Below are 25,047 nucleotides of genomic sequence, written 5' to 3' on the forward strand. Positions count from 1 at the left end.
TTCTGTCATCTCCTAGAATAAACTTTATTGCAGTACTCACACCAACGTTTCACCTAAATTACGCACCTGAGGTAGTCAGCATTGTGGAAAAAAAAAATGCCAAAGAAAGAAGTACAACGCTATTTTAAGAGATAAAAGGAGCAATTTTAGTTAAAATATCTTACAATAAAATAATTATGATTATAAATCTCTTTAGTTAAATATATACACATTACATGGTATTCTAAAAAGAAGGAACTTATTAAAGTTTCAAGCGGGTCTAACGCACAGAGTCTCCACCCTGTCAGCTCAGGCTGCACTGTCAGTTGAACATCCGTAAGTGGCCGTGTCAGACTAATGGCATTGTTTTGTGCAAAAAAAACCTAAAAAAATTATGAAAAAACAAATCTCCCAATCCTTCCGTTCCCCACGGTAAATAGATAGAAAAGGTAGTTTACACATACACACACGGACACACACCGACTCTGATTGCATACAGAGGTTAGAATGACCAGCACTAAAATAACCCCCATCTCTACAAAATAATTCATTTCTTGAATCGACGTACGTAATCTTTCAAAATTACAAATGTTAAGTGCTAGCAAATTGTGCTTTTAGGCAGCCACGTGGCCGATCAGGTAGATGTTGTCGTAAAGGTGCCCCACAAAATCTTCGCTGATGTTCTGCGCGGCTCGTCGCGTGTTTCGGATGAACTCCCTCTTTGACATTTTGTTCTTCACATGAGGGCTGGTGAGGTCGATGGAAAGCAGAATCAGAGAGTAGCACAGTACGTAAACTGCATCTACACAAGAGAGGATAAATAAAGAAATAAAATTAAAAAGGAAACCATGAGTATTAAAAATATTATTCCCCGTCCAAGAACCGTAGGGTCTTCATCATCTGGGCTTATAATTGTATTTATATACACATATGTAACCACTTAAAAGGGTATCCCAGCGAAATAACATTTAATACAGCAATTTTCAAAGTAATAATGTCAGCACAATGCCAATTGAGCATTTACAAATCTCTTAATATTTCTCCATTAGCCCAAAGTCACTAAGGGCTTTACGCACGTTCATTTAAACAGATTCTTGAAGTTCTTGTAAACTAAGGCCAACATCCTGCTGAGGCTTATCTTTAAATATGTAAGCAGTTCTCCTGCCCAAACCCGGCTCTCCCCAGCCAATTAGAAATGCTCGTTAACTTGAGCGAGGCCCAACAGCCCCTCTCTGTTCTGCTGGACTATCCACAGGGTAAAATGTTAAGTGCATAAAGTCTTTGCAAGAGGGGACTTGGAGATACTACAGAGCCTGAGTGCAGACAAAAGGGAAGGGAAGATAACGTGAAAACAAACCCCACTTATCAGCTGGGGCTAAGAAAAGCATCTCTCTGTTAATTTTGATTTTTTTCAACCCGAGTGGGGCAGCACCCGTACACTGAACCCTCCCGTGCCACCTCTGTACTTTCAGAAATACTTATTTAGGTGCTGCGTATTGTGTGCAGGTCTGGAGCCCTCAATATAAGAAGGATATAGACCTGATGGAGAGGGTCCAGAAGAGGGCCACAAGGATGATCAGGGGGATGGAGCACCTCTGCTACAAGGACGGGCTGAGGGAGCTGGGGTTGTTCAGCCTGGAGAAGAGGAGGCTCCGGGGAGACCTAACAGCAGCCTTCCAGTACCTGAAGGGAGCTACAGGAAGGCTGGGGAGAACCTGTTTAGAAAGGCCTGCAGTGACAGGACGAGGGGCAATGGCTTCAAGCTGGAGGGGAACAGATTTAGACTGGAGATTAGAAGGGGGTTCTTTACTGTGAGGGTGGTGGAGCACTGGAACAGGTTGCCCAGGGAGGTGGTTGAGGCCCCTTCCCTGGAGATAATCAAGGAGAGGCTCGATGAGGCCCTGGGCAACCTGGTCTGGTTGGGGGTGTCCCTGCTGACTGCGGGGAGGTCGGACTAGATGACCCTTGGAGGTCCCTTCCGGCCTGGGAAATTCTATGATTCTATGATTTTAAAAATGTTATAAACAGCCGCACCGAACAGAAATGTAAAGACCGATCCACTGAATCAAAGCTCTTTTTTTTTATATATTTTTTAATTTGCTCACCGGGGCTAAGGCCGAGCTCCCTCATGAGGTCGGGGTTACAGGCGCAGAAGCGGTGGGAGAACTTGGTGATGAGGGTCTCCAGGTACTCGCCACGCTCCTCGGGGGCGTGGATGTGCCGGAAGAACTCTCGCAGGGCGTTGGGCAGGAACTGGTTTCGGAAGTTGTGCAGCGTCACGAGGTCATCCAAAACATCCCGCCTGGTACAACGAAACCCCCCAGAATTAGACAACTTTCTATGAACCATTTCAATACGAACATGTAGCTCTTAAAAAAATAAAAAGGAAAGATTTAGAGCAGTTTAGGAGCTTTGCTTTTCGCTGTAAGACAAAATTATCACTAACAGCACAAAGATAATAGAAGCACATGTTCTTCAGGCACAGCAGTAGCCAAATACTATAAAAATACACATTAATCAGAATTCTACGTTTCTTTATATGCAGATTGAATTACTGTCTTTTTTTAATGGCTTTGTCAGGCAGTTTAAAGGAAGCAAAGCCTCTATGTGGACTATAAAGGGAATAGATTCATACGTGTCACAGCTTTTGGTGCCTACGTAGAAGCCACTGCAGGAGCACCTTGTTAAGACCAGGCTGAAGTTAGATGAAGTTTGCTCAGAAAACCCCTGTAAAATCCAGGTCCATCAGGGTGCGATGCTCACAAGCATTTTCCACTGACCACAGAAACATCTAAAGGATTCAGACTATTCTACATGAACAGATGTGCAAGAGGCATCTGAAGGGCATTTGGAAGCAAATTTAAAGTGAACCAAAGAATATTCTCCTATGTTTATCCTTCCTATTAAACATTTCAGTACTAAGAGGGCAGTTTCAACATTCAGAACCCTAGTTTTTATTTTTAGTGCCTGATTACTCTGTTTATGAAGGGAAGATGAATGGCTGTAGGGGCTGCTAATATCAACTTGCAATCCCATCCGTTAAATGGTTTTGTAATTTTTTTCTAGTGCCAACTAGAAGGAGAATCTGAAGTTTTACAGCATAGGACTGTCAGCGGTGATAACACTACAGAACAACTCCTTTTATTCCTGCTGTTCCCTCTGCTCTTCCTATTTAGGTCAAAGTTATTACTCTCCTCCTCTTTTTAACTCCCCCTGACTGTGTTGGTGCTCCTCTCTCCTGACTCCAACCTACCCCATGGTGATCAGAGGGTGAGAGAAAGCGTTGGGGAGGAAGAGGATGGTAGAGCAGGGAGAGGATGCTCTATGGCATCACAGAACGTGGCTGAGACTTCCAATCTTGAAAAAGATCAACCAAATAACAGTTAGATGATTCAACAGTAGTTGCAAAGCCATCATCACTCGGGAAAGTGATAACTGCTTTTTCTGATTAACATCCATATGAGATAGGAAAAAAAGAAACCCCAAGTAAAAAAAAGCAGTAAAATAGTAAAATACAAGCCAAATATTGTGGAATGGTGCTGTACACTGAGAACGAAGAGGAAATGGCTCAGGAGAAATTCCAATTACCTTTCATCAAGGTAGATTCTCAGCTTCTTCCAATTTAGTGTTCTTGTGCAAAAGATAAACTTCGCTATTTCTTTCGGGGAATCGTCCAGTATGCCTTTGGACATGAAGTAGTTGACTCCCTGGGGTAAAATACACATACGTATAAATATGTTTAATCTTCATAATGTGTTTAGGAACAAGATACTTGGCAATGTAGGAACATAATCCTACTAAATGAGTTGAGGTTTGTTTTTCAGAATGATTCCTCTTCCTCAAAAATCACATTTCAACATGCACAATACACTCTAAAAGTATAAATCAAATGCAAAGAAACATTTTATTGTTATGGTTGAGATTTTACATAGACTCATAGTAGGAAATTTAAAATTATGAACCCCGTCACGGGCATGAGGGTCCTTTAATATTTTTTTTACAGCGTAGACCAGTATTTTGGTTTTCATACTTTTGTTTTGTAAATAAAATGCTGCAGGGACCATAACTTTCAATTCCATAGCTTTTGTAAATAAGAAAATCTTAGCCATAATGTGTTTAGTCTTTAATATATTTCATCAAAACACTAATGCTCTCACATGTATACGATGTACCACATTCAAATAGATGCATTAAATGCATTTGTTTAAATGTGTAATAATGCAAATAAACACAAGCAGGCTGATTTCAAAGCAGAGGTAAATATCAACATATAGAAATATGCATACACATAAATAAGAACACTGTGCCTAACACACACAAAAAAGTTTAAAAAGATAGGACAATTGTTTAGATTTTATATCCATGTTATGATTTCCAGAATTTTCCACGCTTTGCCAAGCACACATTTCTTATAGAATATACATGCCAAATTTCATTATAAAATATTCCAGTGATATTCTGGATTCTTTCTGTTCATTGAAATATCCCAAAGCATAAAACTAGTTTCCTTATGACCCCAGAAATCAAACCCCAAAAAGAAAATAGAATATATATGCTTAAGATGTTGATAACATGAGTGAGATGCCCACAAACACCTGTAATATTATCTAGCTGTTTTTATCAGTCCAAAATTTTTGCTTACATACTTATAGAAAATAGCAGTTAATTAGCATTTTTTTTTTGTTAAAAGATTGTTTTATACTATAAATAAAATTTCAAGCAAGACAAAAGAAAACCCAAACCCTAGCAATTTTAGGTCCTGTTTTTAAGAAGAATCTTTATTTAGGACCATAATGACACACATATTGGTCCATAAACTGGCATTTAAGTCCAAATTAGATCATATTGAAGTTTGTCCATAATGTGTATGGACAACATAAGGTTATAACTACTTTCTTGAATTAGAGCTAAATAGGAAACTAAAAATGGGAGACCAAAATGAACATCAGCTGCGTATTAATTCCTCAATTATTTTGGCAATTGATATAAGACCAGCAGCAGAGCATCTCCTTTACATATATCCTGACTTAATGAGACTTAGGCACTGGCTTCAGTAATTAGTATTTGGTAGCTAAAACAGTCCCTTGTGGCAGGTACACTGGCTGAGATAAGTAGTTCTCTCTCTCTACACCCTGCTAAAATCTGTGCTGAGGTTATTTATCAGTTCTCTGGTGGTGCTCTTGAGAAAGATTGGACTGAAGGCAGATCCTCCCACTCAACTTCAGCCAGCTCTGGATAAAACCTTAATGTATGGAAGTGCTGATTTAAATTATATATGCAAATAGCAGCCATAACTATAGACTAATAGTAACGACAGAAGCCATTCGTTTTATTTCAACGTTATATTTTACACTTGTTCCTTCCTCCCAGCTCCATTTCTACCTGCTCCACAGAGCTTTTCCATTCATCTAATCCACACAGGATAGCCAAAAATCAAAAAAGTTTGCTGTTTCAGCATTGGTTTCATATCTGCATTGATTCCCTTCTCTTCTAAGAGTATTTTCTGAGCATTTCGGTACTGTAGCCAACATCAAACCTCTTGTAGATGCCTTTGACACCTCTGGTTAGAAATGCATTCACAACAACCCCACACATTCTAAATTAACAGCACAAAAGTTTTTGACTTGTTAGTAGATCACTACAAAATAGGATAAGTTTTCAAAAACTGCTTAGAAATATATAGCACAGATATATGCCATCTCAACAGGCTACATCTAATTAAAAGTGAGGTAGGGTAGCTTTATGCAAGTGTCCAACTATTCAGTTATAATCAAGGAAAGGTCAGAAAACTGACCTCTCTGGCCAAACCTCAGGGCAGCTGGTAATGAATGAGACAATGAGAAGAGTCTTACACTACTTTGTCGTTATTCTGCTACATAAAGGAAATCCTGACTTCGCTAAACTCTGAGAGTTTCAGCACAGTCCAAATTCCAACAGATCCATAAAAATACATGCTATTCAATTGAATCAGTTAGAATTGTTACCATTAGGAACAAAGCAAAAATTAGATCTTCTTTCCTGACCGAATGACCACAGAATTCTCTTTTCCACCTTTGGTTCCAATTTTAATTACAGAGCATAGCCCCATGTAATGAACTTGACAAACTGTTTGGTAGGGAGTTAGAAACAGTATACAGAATGGTGGGAAGTAACTTCTGGTTGCTTACAAATTCTGCACTGTAAGCGTGTGAGGTATGAAATGAGCACTGTGTGAGAAATGCTTCACATCCACCATACCCTCTAGAGGAAAATACAGCAGAGACCACGTCGGCAGATTAAACAACGTAATAATTCATAGTCAAGGATTAACACTAACGCTAAACCACCCCCTTCTCACCAAAGCAATAAAAACCAAGTTCCAAAATCTTGGCTACAATGGTGTTGCCATATGAAAACAAACCAAACCAAAACCAAACCCGAAGACAAAATCAAAGAAAAAAAATAATGAGAAACCAAACATGCACTGGGTTGGGTTTTTCTCCAGATTCCATGAGATGTGATTAGGTACATCCTTTGAGCAGAATGTGAGCACCTGCTGGGAATCAGGCAAGCTCATGCACACGACCGAGACGTGAAGTTACAGCAGATACCACAACACCATGCACACGACAATGGCCAACCGGAGAATCCTACCACAAGGTGTGGAGATGCTCGTCCCTACCCCGTGAGCCACCGCTAGCTCTGGAGCTGCTGCTGGGGAGCCTGGTTACCCATTTTCATGACATGGAACGTGTCCTTTGGAGAAATCTTGCTCCTGTGGCTTGTAAGTATTCCTATTTTTACAGTAATTTGATCAGGTCTGTTATCAAATGTAAAGCAAGAGTTTGGCAGGAAATTCGAGACGCAATTTGTAATAGTGGAATGGTCATATCATAAATTCCAGTCACAGTGTCCTTATAAGAATAATTCTGCCAATAGCACAGTGGTAAACAAGAAAAGCAATAGTATTTGTGAATTCTCCCAGAACTCAGGCCCTGAATAATTCCTGCCAGGCTATGGTGCTCCACAGGGAGAGAGGAACAGAAGCCCTTAGGAGATACCCTGAAGTTCTCAGCTCTTACTAGGCCTGAAGCAGATGATTTCTTCTACTATTGTACAATATAACCACGATGAACCCAGAAGTAAGTGTAGCATAATAAATTTAACATCTAATTTAGGTATATTAGCCAATCGCAGCTAATAGTAGCTAATTAACTACTATAAGGTAGCTCTAATTTGCAGATCTGAATTTCATTTAAAAATAATGCATCTTTTACTCAGTGCCTTTTCTGAATGCTCCAAATACTTTAAGCCTACCAAGATGACTTTAAGTTAGGTTGGAATTATAAGCTAAGACAGTTAGTGAAAAATTACGTTAAAACAAACTGGAAGACAAAGAAAAATTTGGGCTCACAAAGCTACTACCAGTTAAAACTCGCTATATTCTTGAAAACACGTTTAAGTTACCTAAATATTGTGTCTCATTTGAAAAGTGTTACATTTATTACTAAATTCACTAAAATCCTGCTGAAAATCAATGCTAATCTCTCCTGAGGCAAGGTGCTGATACGGCGTCTCAGCACCGCGTGTCACAGCTCCAGTCAGAGCTCTGCCAGAGAAATTACAAAATACTGTAATTTGCGCCTAATAACAGAAGGGGGTTTCTTTATCAAGCAGAATATGAGATAAAGCAAGAATTTAAACCAAATTACACTACTGTAATGATTCCTAAGACTGTTTTATTTATTTCACCCCGTGGTCACAAGTTTGTTTTCTGTATCACACCAGCAGAGTGAACTGTTGGCTCCTAGAATGTTATCTTTTCATTTCTCTTAATCCTTTTCTTATTTTGGATTTATTCAATTACCACTTCCTTGTGTATATATAGATAAGCAGGAAGTTAACAATCCTTTTTTCCAGTAGTGTATACCTTCTTTTCCCAGGAAACATGAAGCAGGAGTCTGGGTTTGTACCCAAAAGACTCCCTCTGTCACTTGGGCTTTAATTGCGTATTTCCCAGGCAAAAGCTGTCTACTCTCAAACTCTTTTCTTCTTGGAAAGACGCAGAAATCAAGTTTTCCAGTGAGTTATGTGAATTAGGAAATGGGCATCTTTTCATTTGACATGGGATATTTTTTGAAAATAAATATATGTTGTTATATACTATAAAGAAAGATTGTGTTTATGCACAACAAACCCACCGAAATCAAATCATACTGATCTTTGGGACATCTTTTCACAGTGTTTCAAGATTTGCTCCTTGAGAGTGGACATATTTAAAAATCCCTTACAAGAAACCTTAATTGTCATTGAACTAATTGGGATTACTTTATACCTCACCCTGCTTTAACTGAAGGGGGATCAAACTCGTGCGCTGCAGAAGCATTTTAGCATTTTAATTTATGTAAGAGTATTATTGTCCTTTTTAAATTCCCTGTTCTCTTCCGTTGGGATCTCTGCCTCCCTCCTAAGCCAAGTGGTTATGAATTTCTGGCATCCATAGGTCAGACTGCTGTACACAGCACTTAAGAGGTGAGCCATGTAAATGATGTGCACCATACACAAAAAAAGATCAGGATGGGGCTGTAACTGGGTATTAACCATTCCTACAGTAAACCAAACACCTATTAAAACTTGGCTTTAATATGGCTATAATTACACAGCAATGATCACAATGATTTTAACTGTTTATTACGACAGTTTACTTACCTCATCGGGGTTGGCATTAAAGGTGAGACTGCCCTCATCTAGCTGCATATACAATTTTCTAAAAGAAAATCCTAGAGGTGGATTCTTATTGTATATAGAACAGTGACCCCAAGTGGATTTGCACAACCTATGAAAACAGAATCAGTCTGTTATCAAAGCTCTTTTCTGCATTTCATGTATTTCACAGAAGCAAAGCACAATCAACATTGCAAAGCCAAACACTCAAACTATAGGAAAAGTTAGAACCAGGTTGCTCAGAACACTTAGTCATTAAGCCTTTTGCATAATCGTTGCTAAAAGTCTTCATTTACATGATTACTGTTTTCTTGTCCCACAGGTTTTAGTGTGTCTGAGTGCAATCTCAAAATATATCCCAGTAGGTGGCATTGTAATGACATCCACACAGCTGGGACCTCTGGCACTCCCAGTACCTGAACATGGGTAACTGGGACAAGTTGTTCTCCTGTGGCACTAGGACAGTATAAAAAAATTGTATTTCTTTTCTTGTGCCCCAGTTATGCAGCCAATGGGCACAAAATGATGTCATTAACTCACAGCTTTCAGGTCATTTTCCAGCTGACTGTCCGTTTTCCAGTCTTGACCAGTCCTAATGACTTGATCCAACCCCATCCCTCTGTATCTCCCATCACTTCTCAGTTTCTTCATTTTGAACTGACTATTTGGAAAGGTTTCACTAAAAATGCCTGAGCTATTTCCCAAGGTGAACTCTGAGGAAAATACCTATTTTTTTCCGCTGTATGTTGAGAATATATGCTACATACAACTAAGAAGCTCTAGTATCTTCAAGCTTTGGCCCAGGGACCTACCAAGCACCCAACTATTACAGTGATACTGCTCAATGTCTGCTAAGTTAAGGGGTAAGAATACTTTGTGAAAGAAGATAAAACTTCCGCATATCTTCTCCTCTAAAGATTAGTGTAATTTCATGAGTCTTTCCTACTGTGGTAAAACACCAAATATCAAAGAAAATATTTTTCATTAAATTTTGATCTTATACAATTTTATTTGAAAGAAAGTTGGTTGTTTTTTTTTTTTATTTATTTCCTGGACATACAAACTCTGCAGAAGTATTTATATAAATGTGTTTCCACTTGACACATTTGTGGAACTGACCTTTTCTTTCCCCCTTTCATTACCATCTTCCAAAACCCATCCATGAATGTTGCTCTAAGATGAGTATAGAAGATGAGTTCTCATCCCTTTCTACCTGCAGCTTCAGCTGAATAGGTTTGCTTTCCTAAGCTAGACATTTGCTTGAAATTCAGAGAAGTAATAATACCCCCTTTCTACCTGCAGCTTCAGCTGAGTAGGTTTGCTTTCTCAAGTATTTGCTTGAAATTCAGAGAAGTAATAATACAAATATTTGAGATGTGCTTTGAGTTAATACAAAAGTGAACACAAGTCCTTGGGTTTTTTCCCCATGATATATCAAACAGGTGGGTTTGTATACTTGTACCAAGCACGAGTAATCTCCAATATTTATATAGTTATGAAAATGAGAAATCCAGAATAACACATTTTTAACAATATTCATGTCAAATCTCATTTACTGTAGGAATCTTTCACCCAAGTTAGAATTACAAAAAGCCCACGTTGAGACAAATTTAAAATCTAATAATTATTTTTACTATGCCCACGTGATACTTTTGGTTTTTTTTGCTTACCCTTGCCAGAGAAGCTCATCATTAGCAAGATCCTGCCAGACGCACGAGGCCAGACAGAGATCAGTTGCATTCAGGTATGACAAAATGGTAAAACTAAGCTCTGGTGGCAGCATTTCCAGGTTAATGAATCCTTCTTGTTCTTTAGATTTTCTTGCCTTCAACAGGTGGTAGATGTCGATGCCTCCTTGGGCTTGTTTGCGATGGCTTGTGCTGGGAAGGTTGTTAGCAGCCATCCTCCTCCCATGGTCTCTGGTAAGGTAGCCTTGGCCACCGTAACCTTGGTGTTGCAGTTGCTGGTTCCTAGCAACTCTCCAGAGTCCCTGACCCATCTGCGAGCCTGCTGGACATAAAATCCAAATTAAACCTTTATAAATACTTGTAAGACACACTGGAAAAAGAAACTTGTAGGACTGATCTGAATAGGGGAAAAAAAAAAAGTGAGTTTTAACAAAGTTATGCTCATGATGTAATCTGTCTCCAATAGAGCAACTGAATAAATACTGAAAACAAAACCCATAAGAAACCTAGATTTTTTCCAAAAATTTATACACAAAATGAACAATAGGCTTCTGTAAACAGTACCAAACATATCTACGTCCTATGCAAGTTAAGAAGCCTTAAACATCAGAACATTTGGAATTATTCTTTTCAGACTTCCTTTAAAACTTAGTACAAATAGCTTATTTGGAATCAATTAATTGCTATAATACGTAAGGAGAAACAACAATGTCCTGAGTAGCGAGTAGCACACAAAATTAGGCTGTGCCTGACATTAAGACAAAGCTTAACGACTTCCATGTTAATGCATTAAGGATTCAGTTTCTTGTTTCTGAGCACCCAAAATATCTTTTCAAGCAGCATAAAAGATTCATGACAAATCTTCTCTATCTTACTTATCACCGCATTCATTATTTCTCGTCAAACTTTGTTGGAGATGGTAATAAAAAGAACATATCCTGAATGTCAGTCAGGACCATGTTTCTTCACAAGATGAAGAGCTGCGGCTTTATTTTTCATTGCCTAGCTAGATTAAAATAAGAGGTAGCAACTTCTATTAGAGAGACATTCCCAGAGCTGCAGTTGCTCAGTGCCACCTTTTTTTTTTAGCACCAAGGTGAAAACCAGTTGCGAGGGGAGGCTGTAACAGCCAGGGGCTGGGAGGAGGAGAGGAGACCGTCCTAAGGGATGAAAAGAGCAGATAAGGAGTATTTCTGACAAATACAACATTTCAAAAAGGGTTACTATCACTGCGCTGGAGGATTCAATTAAGATAAAGTTCCCATTTTGCTAGGCGCTGTACATGAGCTTGTTAATTACTTAAGTACAGTACTTAGTAAATAGATAACTCTAAATATCTTGAGAGGCTTCAGGCAATTCTTGACCTTAGCCCCGTGAGTAAACTGAACACTGACAACAAGGCATTACACTTTCAAATATGCAGATGCCAAATTTAGAGGCTGTGCTCACCCTCAGAAGATGAGATGATCTGAATAACTGAATATTAACGAGCATTCCATTCAATTATGTCAAAAATGTAGGGGTTTGAAAGATGTAAATGTATACGTACAGATGTAACTCAAAAGTAATCTGCATGCTTTCTCCGTGTAGCTCTTCATGTAAATACAAAAATAAAATCTGCCTGGAAATATAGCCCTGACTCTAAACAAAATGATAAAATAGCCAAAGGGCAAAATACTAGTTTCAGGAACAGAAAGAACCGGGAGTAAAACCAGCCTGTAATTCCCCATCATTAGTTCAAGTCCTTAACCACTAAAGCAATAGAAATCAGCAAGAAAAAAAAAAAATGAGAACGTTGCAATATTAAACCCGACGTTTTACAAAAGATGAAATGAGGGAACCTATTCCATGTAAACTCAAGTAGAGAGAAAGGGAAGTTTTGTTAAATGCAGAAATCTCTTTTTTGTGGTAACTTTTGGTAAGGCAAATTAAGTTTTAATTAATTAATTAATTTTGCTAGCATTTTTGCCATCTTTTCTCACATTAGTTTTTATTATTAGAACAAAGCCACGTTTCTATACACATTTGTTAACTCCCAACTATTAAAAGTCTTCTGAAAATACTAATTAAACAAACAAACAAAAAATACACCAGAAAGACAAAAGAGAAAGACCAGCAGCGTTATCAGAACCAGTTCATAGAAAGGCTGTGCCCAGTGAATTATCAAGTGAACTTTATGCTATCAGATAAGCATCTGGCAACTTTATAACAGCTTTCAAACCTCTTTCAAAGTCAGGTTATCTTTCTGTTCCATATGCACTACTTGTAAAGAATTCGGAGAGGAAACACAGAGGACCAAGTTTTCCTACTCAAGGTTACTTAGCCCTAAATCAAACACCCAAATTTCAGTTGCTAGTTTAATATCTTTATTGTACTATTCAGCTAGAAGTTCCTGTTCACAAAATATATTCCATTAAGGAGCGCTGAGCTAACAAGAATATCAACAGTTTTCATTGGCGCTTACAGCGTTTTTCACCCCACACAAAAGCTAATTACGATCTAACACCAACAACATAATCACGTCTAAATTATTTAACACTAGAAAGAGGCTCCAAGACAGAAAACAATTACTATGTTATTCAAGAAACTAGCCTGCTGATAACGTATTCACATACTTACACAGAAGATGGCACTGCCGAAATAATTTCAAAAGTCTTTTTAAAGATAAAAAATAATAAAAATTTACATAGTTTCTATTTTCAGTACTAACTGAAGAAATTTCAGAGAAGAAACAAAGCGAGACAAAATTTAAACCATTCTAGAACCAGCTGCCGGAAACCCACAAGCTTTAATTTGCGTGTAGCTATTCAGCAGCTTATAAGCCATTTGTGAAATCACATCTTGTTTTCCCCATTGCTTTGCAGCAATCCAGGATGAATGCTTTGAGAACTCGCTCATAAAAACAGATGAGTAAACTCATTGTTATTATAAAGCCCTTTAAGTAATAGTGTCCAGACTATGTTTTTGAACTATTCTGAGCAAACATTTTCAATTTCCAGATTCAACAGGCCACTTAAACGTATGTTTCCAAACTTATAATTTTGTTACTTTAGCTTATACTTGAAACATCTTGATAGTCTGGCAGTGATAACTATCACTGCAAAAATAACATCAAGCTTTGTTTATAAATCGCTGATTTTCCATCTCTGTCAGATACCTGAGTCTGATTTCAATTTTAAGCATGTCTTCTTCAGGTTACCTTGTTACTGCATCATAAATTCTTGGAAGAGCACGACAGGATACTAAAAGCTAAATAATAAGCTAGGTTTGACACTGAAAGAGGGGAGACTGAGGTAAGATGTGGGCAAGAACTTGTTTGGTGTGAGGGTGGTGAGAGCCTGGCCCAGGTTGCCCAGAGAAGCTGTGGCTGCCCCATCCCTGGAGGGGTTCAAGGGCAGGTTGGAGGGGGCTTGGAGCAACCTGGGCTGGTGGGAGGTGTCCCTGCCCAGGGCAGGAGTGGCACTGAGGGGGCTGTAAGGTCCCTTCCAGCCAAATAATTCTGTGATTAATGCTGTACCGGCCTCTGTTTTATTAAATACAACACAACACACGCTCTCGATTGCGACCACAATTATCCGAAGAGGCAAATGTCCCTTTTTATGACGTTATCACGACGGAACCTCCATTCATGGCAGCTGCCCCGGTGCCCGAGGCCTGCCCGCTCCCCCTCACGCCAGGGCCCCTCAGACCCGACCCCAGGCGACCGTTCCAGCACCACAGCCCGGCCTCCCCCGCCCTAGCTGAGAGGACGCCGCCTCACCGGACCCCGCTTCTCCCCGCCCCGGGGAGCCGGGACCGGCCGGGGCCTGGGCCTGAGCCGGGGCAGGGGTCGGGCCGCCCTCCCTCAGCGCCCACCGGCGGGCCTGGCCCCGCGGGTCCCGCCCCCCGCGCGCCATTGGTCCACCCGCAGCGCCCCCGGCTCCTGATTGGATGCGCCGCCCGTCCGTCCGACCGCCGGCGCCCGCCTGAGGGGAGCCGGCGGCGGCCCGTACCTGTGCGAGCTGGGGGTCCCGACCGCCGCCGCGACGAGCCCGGCCCCGGATCGGTGCGTGTGAGCCTCGCCGGGCGGGACGGGGCTGGGCAGCCCCCGGGCGGCGGGGAGAGGCGGCGGAGAAGCCAGGGAGGCCCCTCCGGCGCGCAGGGAGGCCGCCGCCGCCACCCCGTCTCCTGGTTTGGCAGGTGTGACGTGTGCTGTTGTTGCTGGAAGTGACGTCACGCGGAGGGAGGCGCGGGAAGCGGAAGTGGCCGTTGGGCTGTGGCGGCGGCGGCAGATTTGGTCTGAGCCCGGGAGCGGCTGAGGGGGCGGCAGGGAGGCCGGGTCCCGCGGCGGAGGGCGCGGGTGAGCGGAACGGGCTCCCTCAGGGCCCGGCGTCGGTGTCCCCCCCACCTCAGGGCCCGGCGGTCTGTCCCTGTCCCCCTCAGGGCCCAGGAGTTTGTCCACCCCCTCAGGGCCCGGCGGTCTGTCCACGTCCCTCTCCCCCCCTCAGGGCCCGGCGGTCTGTCCCCGTCCCCCTCAGGGCCGTCGAGCCCCAGGGCCGAGCCGGGGAGACCCCCTGTCCGGCTGGTCTAGGGGTACCGAGATACTTGAGGATTTGCATACTTTTTTTGGTATTTTACTGTTTGGCTTTTGGTGGGGTTTTGGCTTTTTTTTGGGGGGGGGGGGCGTTCATTAGTTCTTTGAGTACATTGTGTGATTTTTAGAGTTGTTCTTTAAACCGCTTGCAGCTCTGGGTTATCATCTCCTAAACCTTTGTTGTACCTGATGTTATTCTGGGTAGTTGATGTTCTGTAACTGCTCTGACATGAATTCATACAGACCCGTGGCACTTCTTAGTGTTCACCTTCCCAGCATGTTAAAGTATTTTCTACAAACTTAGCTCTGTTTTTGGTTTTTTTTTTTTGGTTTTTTTTTGGGGTTTTTTTTTTTGTTTTGTTTTTTTGTTTTGGTTTTTTTTAATTTGATTTTTATCATCTCTTGAGCTATCTCCTCTCAGTTTTAGATATTTGGAAGAACTTGTTTGGTGTGAGGGTGGTGAGAGCCTGGCCCAGGTTGCCCAGAGAAGCTGTGGCTGCCCCATCCCTGGAGGGGTTCAAGGCCAGGTTGGAGGGGGCTTGGAGCAACCTGGGCTGGTGGGAGGTGTCCCTGCCCAGGGCAGGGGGTGGCACTGGGGGGGCTTTAAGGTCCCTCCCAACCCAAACCATTCTGCGATTCAGCTTGTAATGATGGTAGCTGCTGGGTTTTGCATTTAGAGGTCAGGTATGGAAAGGATTGTTGATACTTTTTGGAAACAGCTAATACGATCAGATGAATTTCTATGAGAGTGTCTTCTATGAATATTTACGTTGCAGATTAGAGCTTCAGTTTTATGTCAGACTCTTTGGTACTTGAGGATTGGTTCAATTGGAAAAACCATAGGGTGGATCACTTTGTTAGGTAATGCAGGAAGAATAGCTGCCTCAGTTTCTAAATACTTGAGGTTAAATTGTCCCCAGCCTTTAACAATGAGTGTTGTGTACTTACATTTAGCATGGCTAATAGCTCAGAAGCTAATGCTTGAAGAGGAAGAACCTAATAATTAAATAGGAAGAAAATATTTTAACAAGGGCAGAACATGTGTGTACATACAATCATAGAATTGTCTAGGTTGGAAGGGACCTTTAAGATCATCTAGTCCAACCATCAACATAACTGATTAAAAAAACCCCAGTATCGCTAAACCATGACACAAGAAGAAAAAAAAAACAACAAAAGAAAGAAAAAAAAACCCAAAAAGAAGCCAAAACCAAAACAAACCTAGACATTGTGAGTGTAAGCTTTAACTGTAAATCTATTTTTATTGTGTATTGTCAATAAGTACCTTTTGAAGAGACTCATTGCTTTAATGATTAGGACCAAATAACAAAGCTGCGAACTGGAGTATCCATCGGAGCTGATTTCTGACAAGGCTAGACATAATCTCTTTGGAGATTGTGTTTGGTTTCTTTTTGTCTGAATCTGGTGTGTCAGCAAGAGAAATCATATAAAACTCTGTGTCTTGAGACAGTCTCTTAATATATATAGGCTGTCAGGCAATGCCTCTTCACTGCTTGGCTGGGTAGGCTTCAAAGTATTTGTTTTCTGTCGAGAAAAGAAATTCAGTGAAGACAGCGGCAGGCAATTATCTCCCAGGTTCTAGCAGAAAAAATCAACAATAAGTTTCTGTTTTAAGACTTTAGAGCTGAAATCATTACTCTTACTGTGGCTTTTGGGGGAAGTACTGTAGAGGATTGAGCCAATCACAACCAAATCTCAAGGATGAGAGGAAGGAGAACTTTTTTTTTGTGGGAAGTGTCAACTTTCTACGCTTTTTTCTCTTCCTTGTTTCTTCTCTAACCAGTTCAAAAACCACTGAGTTTGGCTGTTTGCTAATGGACTTCCTCAAATTCTCTCAGTGTTTTCAGTCATGACTTAAGAGCTGGTCTGTCATCCAGTCTTTAAAGGTCTTGAGTTGGAGAAAAACTGACATTGGTTGCTTATAAACAAACGTATGCAAGATACAGTAAATAGTGCTCTTAGTCTGTCTCTAAATATAAAGTATTTTGAAGCAGTGGAGTCAGAGATGAGGTTCTTTAAGATTATTGTTAATAATGGTATTTGAAGGTACTGCTTCAGGTCTGTCTTTGGACTGTCTGCCAGACAGGGGGAGTTGCCAGTATTTTTTGGATCTCTTGCAGCAATTTATTTTTTAATTTTATTTTCTTCTCTGCAATTTCCTCTCCCTCCATTTAAGAATTTACTGACCAGTTCTCATTTATCCTTCTGATAGATCTGAAAACTGATTTGGATGATGGTGATTTCATGCTTTGGTGTTTTGGTTTTTTTTTTTGTGGTTTTTTTTTTTTGTTTTTTTTTTTTTTTGGTTTTGTTTTGTTTTGTTTTGTTTTATTTTTTCCCCACCCTTCTCCTTTTTTTTTTCCTTTTTTTCTTTCTTCACTTTCCTTGCAGGATATTTCTGCAGGGAGAAAGGCACCTTTTGCACTGTCCTTAAATGAGTCTTTTTCTTCTGTGGGGACTCTCAAATTGCGTGTTACAATGTGGAAGTTAAATAAAAACCTTTTGGTTATTGTGCCAGTAAATTCACACCTATTTTGAAATACCCACAGTCTGTTACCACCTGAACAATTTTAAGTGTATTTAATGCACAGCTAAATAGAGGTATATTCTGTGATGAGTTGCTAGTCCTGCCTTCTGGTATTTATATATCCAAACATGGCTCTTGGGGCCAGGTGAAGAAAAGAATAAAAAGCAGCAAAAAAACCTGAAAAATGCGAAAGGTTTTCATTGCTTGTGGAGCTTCCTTTGAAACGGTGCATAAACTTGTTTTCACTCAGTTTTAGTGGATTTAGCCAATCCTAAATTCTTAATATGCTTTCAAATATCTTTTAAATATAAAGATCTTTGATAGTTGATTGGATTGAGGGTTACTAATTGATCTCATTTAGAATGAATGAAAATAATGACTGATATTAATTGCTATCAAGCCCTAGCTCTGTGCTATATTGTAACACTTTAGAAATAGCAGTGTCTAGAACAGAAGAGTGAAAACTTTTGAATTTCAGTGGTAATTCTACTGCATTTTGTAACTTTTGTGTGCCTTTTTTTTTTTTAAGCAGGAGAATATACTATATTACATTTATTTCATAATCTGAAAGAAGAATAGCATTTGGAATAATGGCAACAGGAGACCTAAAAGGAAGTATAAGAAAAATAGAACAAGGACTTCGCCTGTTAAATTATCCAAGAGATGTGGATTACACAGTGTAAGTGGCAGTGTGAATAAATTTATGCTGATACATATGACAGCCAGAAGAGTAAACAAGATCTGTATAAATATTAGCGCTGCAGCCAGTGATAAGTAAGCAGAACATGTGTCTGGGGGAAGCTGGGGTTTGATGTGTATCAACTGGAAGATAAAAGGATGCAGTTTTGCTGTGCTGAGCGGTCCTTAGAATATTCCTGAGCTGTCTCATTATCTTGCTTTGCTTTCTTCTTTTTGTGGTGTTATTTTTTCTCTCCTTTTTTTTTTTTTTTTTTTTTTGGATTAATCTCTCACTTTTATAATTTCTTTGTAAGTGCTACCAAAATTTTCTTCAGGACATTTCATCCTGTAAAGATTAAGGAAAAAAAAAAGAGGTTGAATCTTGAGATGGAAATGCTGGTGGGCTTTAGACCAGACAATGTTGGAATTATATGAGCTTATTATATGAGTTGTTTTGAGCATTTTACAGATAACAGTAAAGGCTGCTGAATGAGAAATGCCTGGAAAAAACCTTAAAATGAAGGAGACACTTGTATATAACATCCTGTGATATTAAAACACCTTTCAAGTGAAATGTTTAAATTAATGTAATGAAAAGCTTTTGTTATCTTCCGCTTTTGTTTCTTACTAGGTTAGTAAAGGGTGACCCAGCTGCATTTTTACCCATCATCAGCTATTGTTTTACATCCTTTTCCACTCACATAGCAGAGCTTTTGGTGAAGTGCGACGTGGAACTCACAGCAAAGAGTGACTTGCGTTTTGTTGAAGCTATTTATAAGGTACCTCTCTTCATGGGCTTTGCAGAGAGACACAGTTTTGGCTGTGGCCTCATAAGCATGAAACATCTACTACGAGTATTACTAGAAAAGGAAGATTTTTGGCAATGAATGTGAATTGTAATTCTGTTAAGATTTAAAATGAGTAGTAAGTCACTGTGTGGTAAATCTTTATTTATAATTTTATGAAAATCAGGATGGATATTGTTAGCCAAATATTTTGAGACACTTGCAGGAACAGTAGCATTATTGTTTTATGATAGTTTTGAATTAAACCAAAGTATTTATTACACTTTTACAGAAGTGACCTCAGAAGAAATCATAGCTAGCAAAAAATCCCAACGAACTTCAATAATTGTAATGAAAGCACAATTAAAAAATACAGCTATTTTAAAACACTATACCATATGAATATATACAGTCCAATATTTAACAGTTTATTCATTGGAACCAAATGAAAATAATTTTGAACCATCCTCAAAACTATCCATAAGTGCATTTTTATAAAAGGTGACTTGCTGCATTAATTAGTCCTGGCTTATTGAGGCTGGTTTTCTGTCTGAGGCCGATAGAGACTCCTTCACAAAGAGGCTCTGTGGGAGCCTCACTGAAGCTTCTGACGCACTCGCTGAGATCAACACAGCTTCTTCTTGTGCCTTCACTTCAGAAACTTTTTGTTTAACTCCTTAAATATTAATGTCTGCAGTAATTTATTTTATGCATCTTAAGACGCCGAGTTAAACTTTAGAAGAGTGATGGGAATGAAATGTTTCTGGAGGAGTTATGTTGAAAGTCTAGTCAGAGGAAACAGCTGAGAATATATAAATAACCAAATGAGAAAAGGTTTAGCTGCTCAAGAGCAGAATGAAAGAAAAGATTGTAGAAAATTAAGAGCCTGAGCAGGCTGTTTCTACCACAAATTGCGTGGTGATTTTGGAAGTGAAGTAATCTCTTCTCTTGTTGCAGCTGCTTCGAGATCAATTTCAATATAAACCAGTTTTAACAAAACAGCAGTTCCTTCAGTTTGGCTTTGCAGAAAGAAAAATGCAGATTGTTTGCGACATCATCAACTGTGTGGTGAAAAAGCATAAGGAATTAAGTAACTCGAATAAGGTACTGAATAAATAGTAACTTTCCTGTGAGATAAGCTGCTTTTGACATGCCTGGTGCTGCAGGGGGAAGCTGAAAACCAGTTTATTTGAAGGTGCAGCATTGCTGATGGTCAAAGCAGGGGAAATGAGTCTGAAGTTCCATTGCAAGGTGCCTGAGTGCTATCAGGAATACAAAAGACATGCAACTGTCAATGCTTCATAGTGTAAACAAAAAAATATTTGAATTAAGATTAATCTAGTACTTGATAACTTTACAGTAAGTGATATATTTTCCTTTGCACTTCTCAACACAGGGAATATTTGCCTAACTCAGTAGACATTTCAGATAGATTTAAAACCAAAGCAAATACCATCTGATGTGCTGAAGTTCTGGTAACATTTAATTTAAACATGATGCTTATTTGTCTTTCAGTGATACACATCTCATATAGGATTATTTTCATTACCTGTGTTTGCCTTGTGTTGTTAAGGCATTATTTTTCACCAGTGTATGCTGTGTATCAGTGGATGCTTTAATAAAAGGAATTTTCAGTCTTCATATTTGACAGGATTTTGTTTGAGTTTATAACAGTCTTCAGGACTTATGTATATTTCATTTTTTACATTTAGGGGCATAACTACATTTTTTTCATATTTGTCTTTAAACTCTAGTGCAAGTTGCCTTTTCTCTTTACAACCAGCTTTGATGCAGCCTTGCTTAAGTGTTAATGAGGGTATGAATATGTCATTCACTTCCAGATCTGTTTTCTCTGTAAATTTGGGTCATGCTTAAAGGGTTTTAGACATTATTATGCTGCAGAGGTCTGAATGTGTGTGTGTGTGCCACGCAATATTCTTGCCTGTTATTGATGGCAGAAAATGGGATGTGTCATCCCATTCCCATTTACCCCCCTGAAAATATTCCTGTGTTAGAAGCATAATGTACAATATTTTCTCCTCTTCACTTTGAAGGTTAAATCCCAAACAAGGAAAAAACTCAGATGTTTTAAATGTGAAGTATGGTCAAATTGTGAGGATGTGCTTGCTGTTCCTAGCAGCAGCGCTCTGAATTCCAAACAGGTAGGAAACAAGTTTTTATGTTGTACATCTAAAGGTTAATCTTGTTTGTACCACAAAACTTTTAAGACTAGGACTGCCCATTAAATGTCTGTGATTTCTATTTAGAAGGAAAATACTGCTCTTAGCAGCAAGGAAAACTTCACAAAGAAAATATGTGGAATGACTTCTCTGGCACTTTTGGTTGTTGAATGGTAGAACTGGAGGGGAGTAGATGGGAGTGTATTAAGAATTCCCTGGATGAGGAGAGTTTCAGCTTTACTAAAACATCGAGGAAGCTGTAATTGTGGGTTCTTAATCATTAGGTAATTTGTTTTGTTTTGTGACAGGACACAAAGAGAGGCAAAATTTGTCTCTCTCGTTATTCTCTCCGAGGGAAGCATTCAAAGGAAATGAAATGTGTAGCGAATAGGGCTATTTTGCTGTCAAGAAAAAGAGAGAGTTCTAATCTTCCTAGTTAAACTTCTTATTTTCTGAGTGTTTGAGTGGTGGTTTTGATGTTGGAACTATCTATACTTATAAACCTCACCGTGTGTGTTAATATACCTCCCATTCCACACTTACAACTAACACACCTTACAATACGAGAGAACATTAATGCCTTTATTACCCTTTATGGAAGGAAACCAGGGTACACAGTACATATAGTAAAATCTGTCCAGATTTGTTTTACAGTTTCATGTCTATATGATTTTTTTTTTTTAAGTTGAACTGCCTGCTCTTGCTTTCTGTGTTTTGCAGCTGGTTGGGATAAGATTGTCAACTTTAAAAAAAATAAATACTAAACTAATAGGTTTTTTCTGTCAGTTACTTGGCTGATGAATTGAAATGTTCTTGTAATGAATGACACCAGTGAATTTTTTAATTTTTTTTTTCTTTTTTTTTTTTCCCAACATCCTCAAAAGAAGCCTCAGGTGGAGCGGCACACAGGAAATGAAGTTAGTGTTGACCTGCATCCACTCCCCCTTCCAGCACAGGGAGGTGATAAAGAGGAATCGTTCCTGGATCATGATGTTGTGGAAGTTCAAGGCAAACAAGTAAGAACTTTTATTTTAAGATGCCATCTGCATGTATTCTTAACTTTTTCTACAGGGCTCTTCTAAAGGGATGAAGGTTTTTAAAAGACAGCTGGATGCTCCTTAGGTATAACTGACAGATATATAATAAATGTATTTTAAAAGTCAGTTATATTTTACTGCACTTTCAAGAGCCAGTTCTGTCAACAGTTTCTTTTAAAAGGCAAGTTGCACAAATGTTCCTATTATGGCAATTCTGAAAGAAAAATAATTTTCTAATAGAACAGAATGTGTTTAATGAATTGGAGGAAGATTCCACTTAATTTCATTGATCAAATGATGAATTATATCGGTTTTGAAATCAGCAGTCGTGTGTTCTTATCTGCATTTCCAGGTCATAGAAGATAATTCTGAGGTGGAGTTCCTCAAGAGCCAGCTTGCTGATTGCCAGGAGAAGCTTCAGAAGCTGGACTGGGTGGAAGACAAACTGCATAGTTTGGAAGAGAAACTGAAAGGGAAGGTGATCATCGATGAGAAGGACTGGAATAACTTGTTGAGTCGAGTTTTGCTTCTCGAAACACAACTGTTGTTGCAATCCAAAAAGGTATGTTAATGTCTGTTGGTTTTTTTTTCTATAACAAAAATTGCTTAGACACAGGGTTTTTTTCAGCCTCTTTCTGCTCATCCTGCCTCCTGATGAGTACTTTTTTCCTGTTTTTAAAGTTGTGATCGGAATGGAAGTGCTGTTTAAGTAGTTGTTGGTATTTTTTTTTTCTTAATTGTTGTTAAGTGCAGTTTTTTTTCTCATGCTCTCTGAGGCAAAACTCTCTGTTGGAAATTCTTTCCTTGCAGGAACAGCAGGTTTAGCTAAGCCTATTTTTTTTTTTTTTTAACTGTGTGTGTTTTTATTTCCTAGTGAAATTGTAGGAGGAAGCTTTTGAAGACGCTTAATTATGCTGCCTTTGAAAGCCTGATGTTTCTGTAGTTGAGAGTTTCATCAAGCTATTGACACATTTCAGGGTTTCCTTATTCTGGTTTGCATTATTTTGAATTTCTTATACTGGCCTGCAAATGTTGTTGCTGTTGATACAATTACATTTTTTAATTCTCCAGACTCTAATCAGATACAGATACTGCCTCTGGAAGATTAAATCTTCATTCTATATAACTAGCATTGACAAAAATAGTCAGTATGCTCAATGGAAAATACAGGGTTAATAGAAAAATGAATTTTTATTTTAGTCTTAGTCTTAGTTTGTGGCTCGTTGAAATTTCTAGCCTAATCAATGATCTTTCTCTTTTTTGCACTCCCCCTTCCCTCTTTCCTGTTTCTTGTCCATTATAGTAATTGCATTTTTAAATCTGTGAAAGTGCTGTTGTTGTGATGTGGCTACGTTTGGTGTGTTTGTCAGAACAGATCAAGTATTTTGTTGCATTAAGACTGTGTTATTTCTCATGCTGTTGAAAGGTCCTTGAATGCACATTGTATAATTTCATATACGTACACATGTCAGGATTTTGAGATGCAGTGAACCCTAGCATCAACTTTGTGATCACATGCTTAATTTCAAAGGTATTTGCATATGTATCTCATGTGTATCCTTCAGATGCTTTCCAGAAGTGGACAACCTTTGTAGAATATAGTTGATGAGCGTTGTGTTTTCCTCTGTAGTTGTAAAAATGTTGAATTTATTTGTAACCGGGAGCTCTGTGTATGTTGTTGACCCTGCAAATTTGAAAATGTTGTATACAAGTATTACCAAGACACTTTTTTTTTTTTTCTCCTTTGTGCCCTGAAAGTGTGGTAGGTGTATAAAATCTCAAAATAAAGAAGTGTTCAGACTGAGCACTGGGTAATTTCTAAAGGCCAGAGCTCTAGTGATAAGGATTGACATTCTCAAGCTTGGATTGCAGACTAAGCTTGTTCTTTTCCTTCCCTAAATTTGGTTTATTATTACTTAAGTAACATGTTTATTGCAGTTCTTCAAAGGTTTGGAATAGTATTTGGAAAATACTTAATGGAAATTTTTGAGTGATATTAATGTTAATTATATTTCTGTACTGCATGTTACTGAAAGGAGTCATCTGCAGAAAGAAGTTTAAATGTAGTTTGTGTGTGGCATTGTTGCTTGTCCTTTTTCAAAGCAAAATAAGCTGGTTTTCATAGTAAAAAGTCTTCAAAACCCTAACTTTTTTTGCAATAGGCGTTTGAAAACTGCCAAGAACTAATCCTTTGGGCCAGAGGATTGCTGCCTCTTTGTTCCGTGACATTCCATCCCGGCCGTGCTGCACAGATATAGCAGCAGCTCAGAATTGTGCCTTTCTTCTTCCTCTTGCCTTTTCCAGGGAAGCCTTGGCTTCCAGCCAGCGGAGCAGGAACAGTCCAAGGTCTGGCTTGCCCCGCTGCCAAAGCAGCAGCAGCTGTGCATTTAGCTCTGGGAACCTCTCAAAGCTACCAAATCCATTGCAGTCAAAGGAACTGAGCAGAAGCAGTCAGTACAGACAGCTATTTTTTTAATATATATATATATATTTTTTAAGAGATATCCATTATTACAGTTTTTTCCAGCTTCTTCCCACACAATACCTATTATTTATCCTTCATTCAAATACTTGGCTATAAAATTCCCTAAAGTGATATACTTTACCAAAGGCTGAGATTTGAAATCATAACAATAACTTAAATGAAAAAATCCAGGCTTTTTTCATAATTTGAAATTAGAAAACTGCACTCAAAACACAGTTATTGTTAATACAGCTTTAATTTTGTTTTCCTTGTTTGTGAACAACTTTTTCTAAAGTGGATTGAGTTCGACTGAAAACCTTAAAATAGCCCTCTCATTTAGGAGCCTGGGAAAGTAGCTTAAAGTAGCCCTTTGAGTTCTAAGCATTTAAGTGGAATGAATTTCTACAGGCTG

General features: G+C 39.1%; 2 protein-coding genes across 13 annotated transcripts in view; one reads left to right on the plus strand and one right to left on the minus strand.

The window, feature by feature from the left end:
• FBXO8 (F-box protein 8) lies at positions 1–14,573 on the minus strand. Of its 2 annotated transcripts, none has more exons than XM_014948417.1 (6): positions 14,363–14,547; positions 10,353–10,692; positions 8,668–8,794; positions 3,568–3,686; positions 2,085–2,281; positions 1–781 (listed from the first exon to the last, which is right to left on the minus strand). In XM_014948417.1, the coding sequence occupies exons 2-6, from the start codon at positions 10,679–10,681 to the stop codon at positions 594–596; spliced, it is 960 nt and encodes a 319-aa protein (XP_014803903.1). In that variant the 5' UTR covers positions 10,682–10,692; positions 14,363–14,547; the 3' UTR covers positions 1–593. The 2 variants fall into 2 exon arrangements, with proteins under 2 accessions (XP_014803903.1, XP_014803902.1); XM_014948416.1 differs by having other exon boundaries at positions 4–781; positions 10,353–10,689; positions 14,363–14,573.
• The window catches only part of CEP44 (centrosomal protein 44kDa), a 14,639-nt gene continuing 4,027 nt past the window's right edge, over positions 14,436–25,047 (plus strand). For 4 of the 11 annotated variants that reach the window (XR_001412761.1, XM_014948406.1, XM_014948413.1 and 1 more), the window contains exons 1-7: positions 14,599–14,709; positions 18,021–18,170; positions 18,801–18,948; positions 19,912–20,058; positions 21,009–21,116; positions 22,019–22,150; positions 22,524–22,733. Coding sequence is in view for 10 of the 11 variants with exons in the window: in XM_014948406.1 (XP_014803892.1) it covers positions 18,082–18,170; positions 18,801–18,948; positions 19,912–20,058; positions 21,009–21,116; positions 22,019–22,150; positions 22,524–22,733 (834 nt within the window). In the remaining variant the exon portion in view is untranslated. Of the gene's footprint in view, positions 14,550–14,598; positions 14,979–18,020; positions 18,171–18,800; positions 18,949–19,911; positions 20,059–21,008; positions 21,117–22,018; positions 22,151–22,523; positions 22,734–25,047 lie in introns of those variants that run through there. The other 7 variants (XM_014948409.1, XM_014948410.1, XM_014948411.1 and 4 more) reach the window with 7 other exon arrangements.

The sequence above is a fragment of the Calidris pugnax genome, unplaced genomic scaffold (genome assembly GCF_001431845.1).
Source record: "Calidris pugnax isolate Ruff unplaced genomic scaffold, ASM143184v1 scaffold172, whole genome shotgun sequence".
Taxonomy (NCBI): Eukaryota; Metazoa; Chordata; class Aves; order Charadriiformes; family Scolopacidae; genus Calidris; species Calidris pugnax.

Coding starts and splice junctions, on each gene's coding strand:
- FBXO8 (XM_014948417.1), bottom strand. CDS start 10,681: ATGGGTCAGGGACTCTGGAGAGTTGCTAGGAACCAGCAACTGCAACAC. Junction 8,795..10,352: donor GATGAGCTTCTCTGGCAAGG/GTAAGCAAAAAA, acceptor CTGTTTTCATAG/GTTGTGCAAATCCACTTGGG. Junction 782..2,084: donor GGAGCTCGGCCTTAGCCCCG/GTGAGCAAATTA, acceptor TCTCTTGTGTAG/ATGCAGTTTACGTACTGTGC.